The following is a 12255-nucleotide window of genomic DNA, read 5'->3' on the forward strand; positions in this document are numbered from 1 at the left end:
GTTGACTATCCCCGCTCAAATTATGTGTCCCACTCTACTTTTCAACCTAGACCCGAGTTTAAGCCACAACGACCTCACTTTGAGTCACCTTACCGTCTACCCACCTTTGATGGTTCCTCGGACCCTTACTACTTTAAGGAATGGTTTAGACAACTAGATGACTAATTTGAATCATGTCATATCCCTGAATCCCACCAAATTAGCATCGATAAATCTCACCTAAAAGGTCGAGCTCTTCGCATGTTTGTTTCACATCATCTCTCCTCACATTATTACCTCATCGGTTATTGAAAGCTTATGAAATGAAAATGTTTCTTTAGCAGTCTTGTGTTATACTGTTTTTATATGGGCAACTTTTGATATTTTGTCATCTGATGCAGTAGGTTTTATTATCCAGTCTTCTTTAAAAAGCATTTTAGTGATTTATTAATCTTTTGTTGTTCCACACATTTTTAGCGACAAGATTTCACCTGTTTATCTTGAAGAGTGTAATGCAATTGGCTCCAACTGAGAGGCATCAGCCTCTTTTTGCTTAAATTAAACTTGATTTACTTAAAAAAAAAAAAATCAGATGTCTATATATGGATTGAAGTTATTCCAAGTTATTAATCTTGATTATAATTAACCTGACATCTCCATTCAGAAGCTCATGGCATAGAAGGATTTAGGAAATGGATTTAAAATATTTGACTTAGGGATAATGATCATATGCTTAAAAAATGTCAAGTTTTGCGTTTATTGTTCTTCCACTTCTATCCATAAAAGGTTGCACTCAGTAGTTAAGGCTCTCGTAAATGTGGGGTCTAGGAAGAGTTTGATGTAGCCGACCTTCTTTCCATGTGCATGGTAAAATTATTCCAATGTGCTTCTATAATCATATTCATAAAACGATACTGCCATTGATAATATTACATATTCAAATTATGTTTGTTCTGATTTTTCTAAATGAAAACTTGCAGTGACAGAATTTCATGCTTACAGATATCAATTAGAATGACCCCAAATAGTTTACCCGCAAATAATTGGGATAAGGCTAATGATGGTAATGACAAGATATCAACCAGAAAGAATTTCTCTTGGAAAATGTGGTCCATATAGTAGTGCAAATTTTCTTTCTCTGGATATTTAGGAGTATCTATAAAAGCGTTTGGTGAAGATGTGTGGGAAAAATGCAGATGGTCTAAGGAACCGACTAAAATAACTAGATTGATTTTTTATGATCTAGTGGAAGGTTTACTTGTTGACATGCGTAATCTGAAATGCAAAACTTCTATCTCCATTGAGTCATGTATTGTGATCGGAGAATGATTAGAACAGCTACCTCTTGTTTTGATTGATAGTGTTGTATGCTATTATTTCAGATGATCAAGTATCATGAAAATAGCTTAGGGCTCTCTGGTTCTTTTTTGTTTTGCACTCTTTTTGTTAGGTGCTGACTACCTTTTTCCAAAGCAGGTTGCACTGGTGATAGAACCTAAGGACAAGGAATCAAGCTTTATGTACAAGCAGGCACTGGAGTTACTTACACAGGCCTTGGAGGTCTGGCCAAATGCTAATGTCAAGTTCAATTATCTTGAGAAACTGTTGGGAAATATGCAACCTTCTCAGCCCAAAGATCCAGCAACTGCTCTTGCTCAGGGTCTTGATGTTATGAACAAAGTTTTGGAAAAGCAGCCGCGCATCTTTATCAGAAACAATATTAATCATATCTCACAGGCGATTCTAGTCATTTTTTTGTATTTATCTTAACGACCTCTTTGCAAAATAATAATAATAATTATTATTATTTTTGGTTCTATTTAGATTCTTGAACCCTGCATCCGTAGCAAGATGTTAGATGCTGGCAAGTCCCTTTGCTCCTTATTGAAGATGGTTTTCAATACTTTCCCGCTTGAGGCAGCCAGTACACCTCATGATGTGAAGTTATTATATCAAAGGGTTGCAGATCTCATTCAAAAGAATCTTGCTGCTACAGCCCCGCAGATGTCACTTGAAGCAGGCTCTAATTCAATGATCAGCTTTTCACTCTTCATTGTTAAAACATTAACAGAAGTTCAAAGGAGTTTGATTGATCCATTTATAGGTCCAATGGTTCGTGTCCTTCAACGTCTGGCAAGGGATTCAGGCTCTTCAACTGGAACTCAAATCAAACAAGTATGCTACTTCAATAACACATGTTTTTCTACTTTTTTTCCCTGCTTTACTCACAAAATATTTCAGCAGTGATGATTACTTAGAGATTAATGGTTAACTTCTTAAGTCTAAAGTTTTGATTTTTCTGGAAGGATTTTTTTCTGTTGCAGTTGACATGTGGAACATGCAATCCATCAGTCATGTTTCAAATATATAATGACCTTAAACTCACTAGTCATTCTTCAGTGGGGATGGCCGGTGCAGTGTCAAAATTCTGATTCTTTGCTCTTGATATCTGCTTAGTGGATAATGATGGTTTAAATATGTGCACGTTAATATATATTAGCACATACTTTATGTTGCTGTGTCTTTGCTCATCTTCACTTTGCACTTGTTTTTTCACGTGCTTTGCTTCTCGTTTTGGGCCTACTGATTACTTTTTAGTGAATGCCATACTTTCGGTGGAATAAAGAGGCATGCACTTTAAGAAATCAATATTCTAACTTTGACCTGTGCTAGGAATGAATCTATCATATATTTTGATTAATCCAATAAAAAAATTGTTCTGTGAAGCTTTCTAATCTATATTTTAACTTTCAGGCAGTCAAAAAGATTTGGATAATGTGCAGCGCAGTATTTTCTTCACCTTTTTCTATACCTAAATTTCATATATGTCATTGATAAAACTCATGTTCATGAATATTTGATGTGATTCCACTTGTATTAATTTAGTAGGGTAACTAGTCTAAGTAGGCCTCGTAAGCCTATAAATAACCCCAATTGAGGAATATGAGGGCTTGATGAAATGAATATTTGGCCTTATATCTTTTTCTTTCTTTTGGGAGTGTTGAATTGATCGAAATGTTCAAGATCTATTCTAGAAAGAATTATGTTCTTGTCATTGGTGCTATTATTGTCCGTCTCATTCCCGCACCATATTCATCCAAGAACTCACGTCCACACGTTCCCTGCTTGCAAGACCAACTCTGATTTTGTTGTCAATTTCGCTATAACGTCATCATCATGTCTATAGTTTTGGCTATAAACAAGAATTAGCAATTATTGCAAACATCCCTGCAACCTTCCACTACTTCCAACATCAAGTTCATTTGTCAAATCTGTCTTCTAAATCTGTTCAAGATTCGATGGCAACTTCAGTCACAACTCTCATAGTTGCTGAAATTTGTGATCACAGCCCTCCTTCGCTAAACTTTGACTTGTCGCCATCGTCCGTTGCTTTGTGCCCTTGCTAGTGGTAAAAAAATAATAACCTTGTAGCATAAGTTAAGTGGTTTCTAATGATCCATCCATCTTCATACTCGACCTTGCCCAGCCACAACACCTCTGCTTGCCATGCCATCCATCATATTGGCCCACTATATATGCTGGAAATTCTCTCTTTTGCCTACCTCATGCCATCAGCTGCAATCTCTTGAATATGTGTAGTTGAAGATCAAGAAATCACCGCATCTCATGGATATATTTTCTAACCAAGGCTTTTTAGGTCTACGTCTACCTTTCTTAACATAATTCAAATCTAATATATCTACTTTCCTGACCGGGTCATTGGAAGGCCGTCATTTTATGAGACCAAACCATCTAAGGCGACTCTCTATAATCTTATCTTTCACTGAAGCTACTCCAACCTTTTCATGTATATGCTCATTTCGTATCCTGTCTCTAAGAGTAAAGCCACTCATCCACCTGAGCATCCTCATCTCTGCAACACTTAACTTAATATTATGCTTCTCTTTTAATGGCCAACTTTTTGCACCATAAAAATATTGCAGGTTTAACCACCATCTTATAGAATTTTCCCTTAGGTTGAGGGGGACTTTTCTATCTCACAATAAGCCCAATGCATTCCTCTACTTCTACCTATGATGCATGGACACGGACACGGTGACGCGGACACGACATGACACGGACACGGGACATGGCTTTTTTTTTAACTTGTTCTGAGAAAACGTGAGCTCACCCCTTCATGCATCCACTTCTTTAATTCTTTCCAAAACCTCCTATTTTATTTTGGAATTGAGCCCGCCTCTTTATTTCTCTGCTGGCCGAAACTTCCCAAGGCTGGTCTGCCCCTAGTCAATTTTCTACCTACTAATACTGCAACCAGAGATTTCCAGCACGGATTATTTGTTTCCCAGCAACTTGAAGCTTCAAAATTGCTGCTGTCCTGGAAATTCCAGCAAAGGAAAGTCAGTGTAGTTTGCTGCCAGAACCCTCATACTGCTGTCCAACGCTCTCTTATAGCTGTTGTTTGGATTTCCTAAGTCATACAGCTTGCTGTCTACGTATGCCAGCAAAGATACCCTGCTGTCCAGCATTGTGGAAGACCTCGATTTGCTGTTAATTTCCCCACAGCTGACCACGAGATTCACCAAAATTCTAACTTTCCAACAACCTTGCCGGAGTGCGTATTTCTCTTGTCTTCGGGTAAACTCAACATCCGGTTCGTTATCTTCATAGTTACATCCTTGATTGTGGTTCTTATTATAGTCATGAAGATAATGTTAATACTTCTCCGCTAATGCCTAGTAATTAGAAGAGTAGTGTGAGGGATCTTCTCATAGCAACTAATCTCATTGTTAGTCTAGGGATATTTGTGGAAAACCATTCATGTACGTAATATTAGATTGACTTGATTGTTATATGAACTTAACTCTTACGCGTGTGATTCAACCTAAGCTCAACTTTCCGCTCTTAATGTTTTATCACGTCGTTCAAATCATCGTAAAGACCTAATTATTCGCTCTCTCTAAAATTAAGCGTGCAAATTCATTATGAAAGTCATCTTTGCATGTACGTTTTCACATCAGACGCCCTAGAGAAACCCGCCGCCGGCCACTTCCAAGGCCACGGCCGGCCACCTTGCCGGCGAATTCTCCCACCCGTCCGATCCTTCCCTCCGCATACTTCGATTTTGAAATTTGAATTTCAACTTTCAAATTCTTTCCTAATTTGGAAATCCAATTTAGGAAAGTTGCTGAATAAGTGCTAATTTCAAATCAAATTAAGTCGGAGTCTTTATTCTTATTTCCACGTCATCATCCTAAAGTTGGAAACCTTTCCTCTTGGATTTCCCTCTCTCTTCCTCCTAGTATGCCGCCGGCCCATTACTGGGAATTAATCCCATTAATTGCTACTTAACTCCCCTTCCCCAAATTTGAAATTAAATTGATTTCAAATTAATTTCCCACCCTTTCTATTCAAAATCTTGAAATTAATTTCAGGTTTTGAGTTTAAAATCTCCCTCCCTCTAATGAAACCGCCGGCCCCCATATATGGCTCCCATCCATTAAACCCCCATTCAATGCATTAATTCCTGTTATTTGAATTTTAAAATTTGAATCAATCTCCTTCTAATTAATCACATCTGAGATTAAAATTTCAGATTTGGTTAAATCCCTTAACATTCCACTAAACCTAGCTTCTCCCAAACCCAAGCTTCCCCCTCCCTTGCACCCGCCGGCCTCACCCTCTCCCCTTGGAGATCCCTCCACCTCCCCTCCTCTCTTTGGTGCTCTCTCAACAACGCCAAGCATGCATGGCGGATCCCGAGTTTGAGTGGGGATTAGTATTCAACGCCGACGGAAGCATTAATATCCTACGATCTCCGTGCTTTGACGTAGGATTTGAAGACCACGCCACAGTTGAAGAATATTTGGAGCGAGTCGTCCTGATTCTTGTGAGCATCGTCGACCGACGATTTTCAAGCTACGATTGGAGTCTTAACAGTCAAGCATTCACGCCATCCTCGTCACCGTCAACCTTTCCGTGGCTCAAGGCCATTGGTGTTGCCACCGTCTTCGTGGCATCGTTGAGTTTGCTAAAGGCCTTCTCCCGCTAAGCCCGACTTGAGTGTGAGTGAGCAAGGTAACTCGTTGTGAACTCTCTAGACATTAGCTGTGGGATTCTATTATTTTCCGCATTTGCTTTATTACGAAACTTTTGAGATCCTTCATTAATTGTGTCTAAACAACTAGTTTGTAACTGCTTATCATAATATTTCGATAACGAAAAACTTCTTGAATCTCACCTACGATACTCTAATCTTACATTGGTAAACTTTTAGATTCTTAATGAATTTCATGTGCAATTCTTGAATGTATCACATCTCCCCCACTAGATCTAGTATTACTAAAATTACACTCCATATATTCAGTTTTAGATCTACTCAAACGAAAGCCTTTAGACTCTAAGACTGACCTCCATAATTCAAGTTTACCTTCAACTCCCTCTTGTCTTGTCAACAAGAAGAAAAAAAAAGAGAGGAAATACCGATGCATTTATTGGAACACTTTTAATGAAACTAACCATATCATCCATTATCAACTTTTGTTCATAATTTACCTTTCAATTTGTCTCCCTTAACAACCCATCCTAAAAAACAAATTTGTTACTTTTTAAGCTCCATCATCTCATTCTAAGTCAATCATTTATTATTTTTATTATCTTTCATCAAATAGGTATACATCCATAATCTAAAGTGTATGCTATTTTAGAATCATCTTGCAAATATATATATATATATATATATATATATATATATTCATTCTAAGTTCTAATTAGAGAAAAGTATGTTATTTAATAGAAAAACTTTTTAGAGTAACTAAAGCTTTGTTTGGAGTTTGATTTATTTATGTGATAGTGGGAATATTTGAAGTTTGACTTATGATCATACGTTTTTGGTTAGACATAATAATGGTGGTATTAACTCCATATATTTTGATATTGAAATTAGATTTTTGATATTAAAATGGTGTTGACCCGGCATACAAACAAAAAAAAAAAATCGCTCGTACTTATCCATTGCTGAACTCCGCATGTCGTCGACGTCGCTTCTCCCCATGATCTCCTCCCACGTCGCACGACCTCACGTTGTTAAATAGCTAAGAAGGGGAGGACATTGAAAGATCCTGAAAAACCGCCAAAGCTTTTCTGCCTTCTTTTTCGGTCAACTACGCTCCTTCGATGCCTTTCCTTCGTTGTCCGAGCGGAAGTTACGACTTTTGATCGGAAGCAACAACAAGAGCTCAGTCGTGTGTGAAGGTAACTCTCTCCCATTCAGACGCTTCTTCAGCTCCTTCGTGGCTTCTCAACTTTGCCCTTCGGAAGACTTTGCCCTTCTTATTGGGTCGAAAGTTAGACATTTTGACCGGAAGCAACTACGGGAGCTCACCTGTAGTGAAGATACCTTTAATCCCTTTGTCCGCTTCTCTGCCTACTTCGACGACTTCCTTCCCGTTGGATAGGAAGTTACGACATTTTGATTAGAGGCAATGATGGTAGCTAGCTCATTGTGAAGGTAATTTCTCCCTTCCACGAGTTTCTTCGGCCAAATCCAATTAATTCGCTGAACTTTAGGGATTTAGGCAAGCAGAGGACAATGAAAGATTTATTTTGTATTAAGAAGTGTTAATTATAATTAAATATTAATAATTACAATTAATTATTATTTATTATGATTGTAATAAATTAATTATTATTAATTTTAATTAATCAGTAGTTAATCATAATTATAATTAATTAATTAATCATTAATTATAATTTGTTAATTAATTAAAATTCTAACCTCTTTTGAAATCCTATCGAGTCCATTTAAAAGTGTTAAGTGATGCTTAAAGAGGAATTGGTGTAAGGGACAGCATTTAGACACTAAGTTAGGTTCACGTAAACTCACTGCTGGGTGTAGAAAATGTTTGGACAGCAAACCACAACAGTTGTAGAAGATGCCCAAGCATTTGGGTTGACCTCTAGGGTGAGGACAGCACTTATAACTAAGCTAAACTCACTAGAATCCCTCAAAAGTGATGCAGGAAATGAAAGGACAGCAATCTACCACAAGGACCTAGGTTGCTTAAGTGCTACGAGGGGGTTTTAGTGAGTGGACAGCAACTTAACAAAGGGTTCCGGGCACCTAACAGCCACTAAACAGTGCAGGAATTAATCTGGACAGCAAGGATTTTAAGTGTAGCAAGTGAACTTTGGTGAAGCGGTGGGTGGAAAGTGACCAAAATAACACTTAGGTAGCTAAATATGCTTGATTACAATGAAAATGGCATGCAGAATTTTGATGGACAGCAAAGTAAGACAGTGAATAATATCAACTAAATGATATTTAGCATGTGAATGATGAATGACAAAGTAAACTAAACTCCTAGGATGCATCTAGCACAAACAAAGCATGCTAGCCATGCTCTGATACCAAGATGATGTAGAACGAAAATGCGAAGGAGCTTCTTAAGAGAATTAAAAGTGAATGACAACGTAATTTCAATTAATATCTTATTGAGATAGCAAGAAAATCATTCAAAATTTCGTAGTTATCAACTAGCTTAGGTGAAGAAGTATGTAGATTAGCCAAAATCTTCAGACAACCAAAAATAGTAGCAACACTAAAAGCTATTACAACAATCCGTCATTTAATAACGAGAAGTTCACCTTGGGGAAATACTCTCTCAACTAGACTAGGCTTTGCGGGAGAAGAATTTCAGCACACCAAACGATGCCACGAGGAAGGTTGCGATGCCAAGGGTCTTGAGCCACGGAGAGGTCGACGATGACGCGGCGGGCGTGAATGCTTGACTTTCGAGACTCCAAGTGTGCTTTGCAAATTTCCGGTCGTAGATGCTCGCAAGGATTGGTACGACTCTTTCCAAGTACTCTTATACGGTGGTCTCGTCTTCAAATCCTACGTCGAAGCACGGTGAGCGTAGGACGTTGATGCTTCCGTCGGCGTTGAAGACCAATCCCCATTCAAACTCCGGATCCGCCATTCATGCTTGGGTTAGGGGATTCTTCAAGTGGAGGAGAACTAGAGGATGGTAGTAGAGACTCCTTGCTTTGGTGGGAAGAAGGGAGGCGAGAGGTGGGAGAGCCGGCGGGAGATCACTGAGGTGGGGCGGCGGGTTCCAAGAGGGGAGGAGTAGGGTTTGAGAAATTCAATCCAAGTTAATTCCTCAATAATTCTGAAATAAATTTCAGTTTTAATCAAAATCTGAATTTAATTTCAGATTTAATTAAATTTGGAGGGAGATTAATTGGAATTTGAATTTTGAAATAGGTGTAGTGAATGCATTAACATTGCATTAATGGGATTCCTCCTTGGGTGGCCGGCGGCATGGGTGAGGGAGGGGAGAGATTTACTAAAATCTGAATTTAATTTCAGATTTCAAGTAAATTTGGAGGGAGTTAAATGGGATTTGAAATTTGAATCCAGAGAATTAATTGTCATTAACTAGCCTTAAGTGGGATTCCCCCTTTGATGGGGCCGGCGGCTAGGAGAGAGGGGAGGGGGTGAGGAAGCAATTGCACACTTTCCAAATGGGTTGTTGCCACCTAGGATGAAAAATTAGTAACTCCTCATGTGAAGAAATTTGAATTGGATCAATTTCAAAACTTTCCTTTTTTGGAAGATTTCAAATAAGGAAAGTTTTGAATTTCAAAATTTGAAATTCAAAATGTAGTAACTTCCTCATTCATTGCTATGCAACAATCAAGGAGCCACTAGGATGATGGATGTCGTCACCAAGGGTGGAGCATGGGATGGCCGGCGGCTAATGTAGGAGGAGGGGTGGGATGGCCGACGGGTTGGGTGGGGTTCTTTTGGCGGAGCTTGGAATTCTAGTGGTGGAAATGATTGGATGAAGTGTTGGAGGAATGGATCTTGGGTGAAGATTGACGTGGAGAAAAGGAGAACCAAAATTTAGAAAAAAAAAACAATAAGATAACACAAACCACGAGTCGAGGACGCTTCCAACGACTGGTGGATATTGCAAACGCTCACCTTGAGTTCAATCACCCTTATCTAGCCCTCATGCAAGAAGAAGATAACATAAAATTTCATTCAAATATTCATTAAAAATCAAAATGATACAAGAGACCACTATATATAGGTCTTGACTCATAAAAAGTGAAAAGACTAAGTTGCCCTCTGGGCTACAAAGAAACATAACTCCCCACAGGGGTAAAATGGGAAACAGTAAATCAAAATAGACAATAATAAAATACATCATGTCATCTAAATCAAAAGTAGAGATGCTGAATCGTGGCCGTCGATCTGCGGTTTCGCCGGTGATAAACATGTCGGTAGCGTCTGTCGATGTCCTCATCATATTCGAACTTGGATTTGCACCAAATGACTACAAATTAGACTCATACTTGAACTTGCAAAGACTACAGGGGACATAAAAAACTTGAACTTGCAATTTGAATAAATAGAGAACTCTTGGACTCAAGCTCAAATGGGCATGGTGGACTCAAACTCGAACTTGATTGAACATAGGGGACTCGTGGAAGAAGATATTCAAACATGATCAACATGCAAACAAGGACAAAGTAGAATATACAACAACATGCTTATGATTAACAACATTTTTTTTTAATGAAGGTTGAGAAATAATCATCTCAATTGGAATGAAATGATGAGTAATGATATCAAACCCATCATATGCATTGAACTATCCTTGAAGACAAAGGATTTGTAATTATAACTTGTTTGCAATAAACAAATGCTTCTTTTGGGAATATAGTTTGAAAACAAAGCCACAATATGGGAGGTCTTTGGACCTCGATAGATCAATTTCATACATTGAATATGATACATCCCTAAGTAACAATTGGGGAAGCATTGTAAGAGATGTGGCAAACTTTCTTGCAAGTAACAATACAAGGAGTATACTCATGAAATACATGAAAGACATAAATCATGAAGGATGTGAGTGCAGTAGTTTAATGGAAATTCAGCTCCAATCAAATAATTGCAATGATCACAAGCATATGTGGAACATGCAATAAATAAAACGATTCTCTTACAGGCATGTTTGAAGACATATGGTGAATACAATGATAATCAATATCATTGCATAAACAAATAAGTGAGATTTGTAAGTAATGAAGGTTGAAAGGTGTATGCGATCAATTACAAGTGCACACTAATGAAGAAAGTTCATCATGCAAGCTACAACCTATCCTTGAGGATATTGAAAGACTTGTGATGCTCATCATAACACACACACAAGTAATATAAAGCTTACGATGACCATAGTAGTCAGTTCATGAACTTGTGAAAAGAGCTTTAAGGCACGCATGAAGAAGATCACAATAAGTGCAATGGCTTTTTTACGAACACTTCCAAGAGATCGTATTGAATATGACCAATCTCCTGAAAACAAGTACAATTAATGATCACCTGAGATTCGTGAAAGGTGGATATGAAGTAAGTACAACGGTTTTCCTACAAGTACGTCTGGGAGATTATAGTGAACATAATCATTTCTTGTGAGCGAGGATGGATGATACAACACACTTGTGGATAACAACAGTGGGTGTATCATAAGTATAACGAACCCCTATGGACGCAAGTACATATAACACCTATAGCATCAGTGATTGAGATGCTACGAGTACGTTGGGTATGAAGACAACTCAAGGTACGGAGAAAGGCACCTCCTGATAGAATGGAAGGGATGTTTGAACAAATTCAAACTAAACTTCTTGGTGTTATAAAGTTCCTTTAAGAAAATGTAAATTCCTTCAATACCCTACGATCAGACTATTGTTCTTATTGAAGAAGTTAGGAACGATGAGATCACTTATATACCTCAACTTATCTCAGAGGTCGACTACTTAACTATGAATGATATATCTTGTAAAAATCCACAATGTTGTAGATCCTGAAAAGGATTATTTTCAAAGTATCACCATTGATTTCAAGTTATAGGGCATCAGTAAGAATGTGATCATCTAAGATTGAAATGTTTATTATTTATTTAAGCCAACAACAGAAAATGATGAAGATGACATGACCTAGGAATCGCTTATTGACTTCTATACGAGTTCTGATAAGAGAAAACCGATTAAATCATTATGGAATGAGTGAGTCTCAATTCAACCAGGTTTCAAACACTGAGTTAGATAAGATTAGTGAGGCTTGCAAGCTTCTTGATGAACAATGATCGTGCATCCAACATGCCTTCTACGTATAAGTATTGAAGTACTACAATGAATGCAAACTTTTACAAGTCGTCGTAGAAGACCCATCAAATGTCCAAAATGTCCCTTGCACATGCACCGTAGTTTGTATACATATAGGTACACAAAAAGGGCAAG

The 12255-nt window shown here is 37.9% G+C and overlaps 1 protein-coding gene across 1 annotated transcript in view; it reads left to right on the forward strand.

Moving 5' to 3' along the window:
• The window catches only part of LOC110092851 (transformation/transcription domain-associated protein), a gene marked incomplete at its 5' end in the record, with an annotated part of 60923 nt that overhangs the window by 19429 nt on the left and 29239 nt on the right, over positions 1 to 12255 (forward strand). Inside the window, 2 exon segments of the mRNA XM_020817549.2 lie at positions 1456 to 1716; positions 1804 to 2154. Coding sequence (XP_020673208.1) covers positions 1456 to 1716; positions 1804 to 2154 — 612 coding nt within the window.

Source organism: Dendrobium catenatum, unplaced genomic scaffold (genome assembly GCF_001605985.2).
Source record: "Dendrobium catenatum unplaced genomic scaffold, ASM160598v2 fragScaff_scaffold_1220, whole genome shotgun sequence".
Classification (NCBI taxonomy): Eukaryota; Viridiplantae; Streptophyta; class Magnoliopsida; order Asparagales; family Orchidaceae; genus Dendrobium; species Dendrobium catenatum.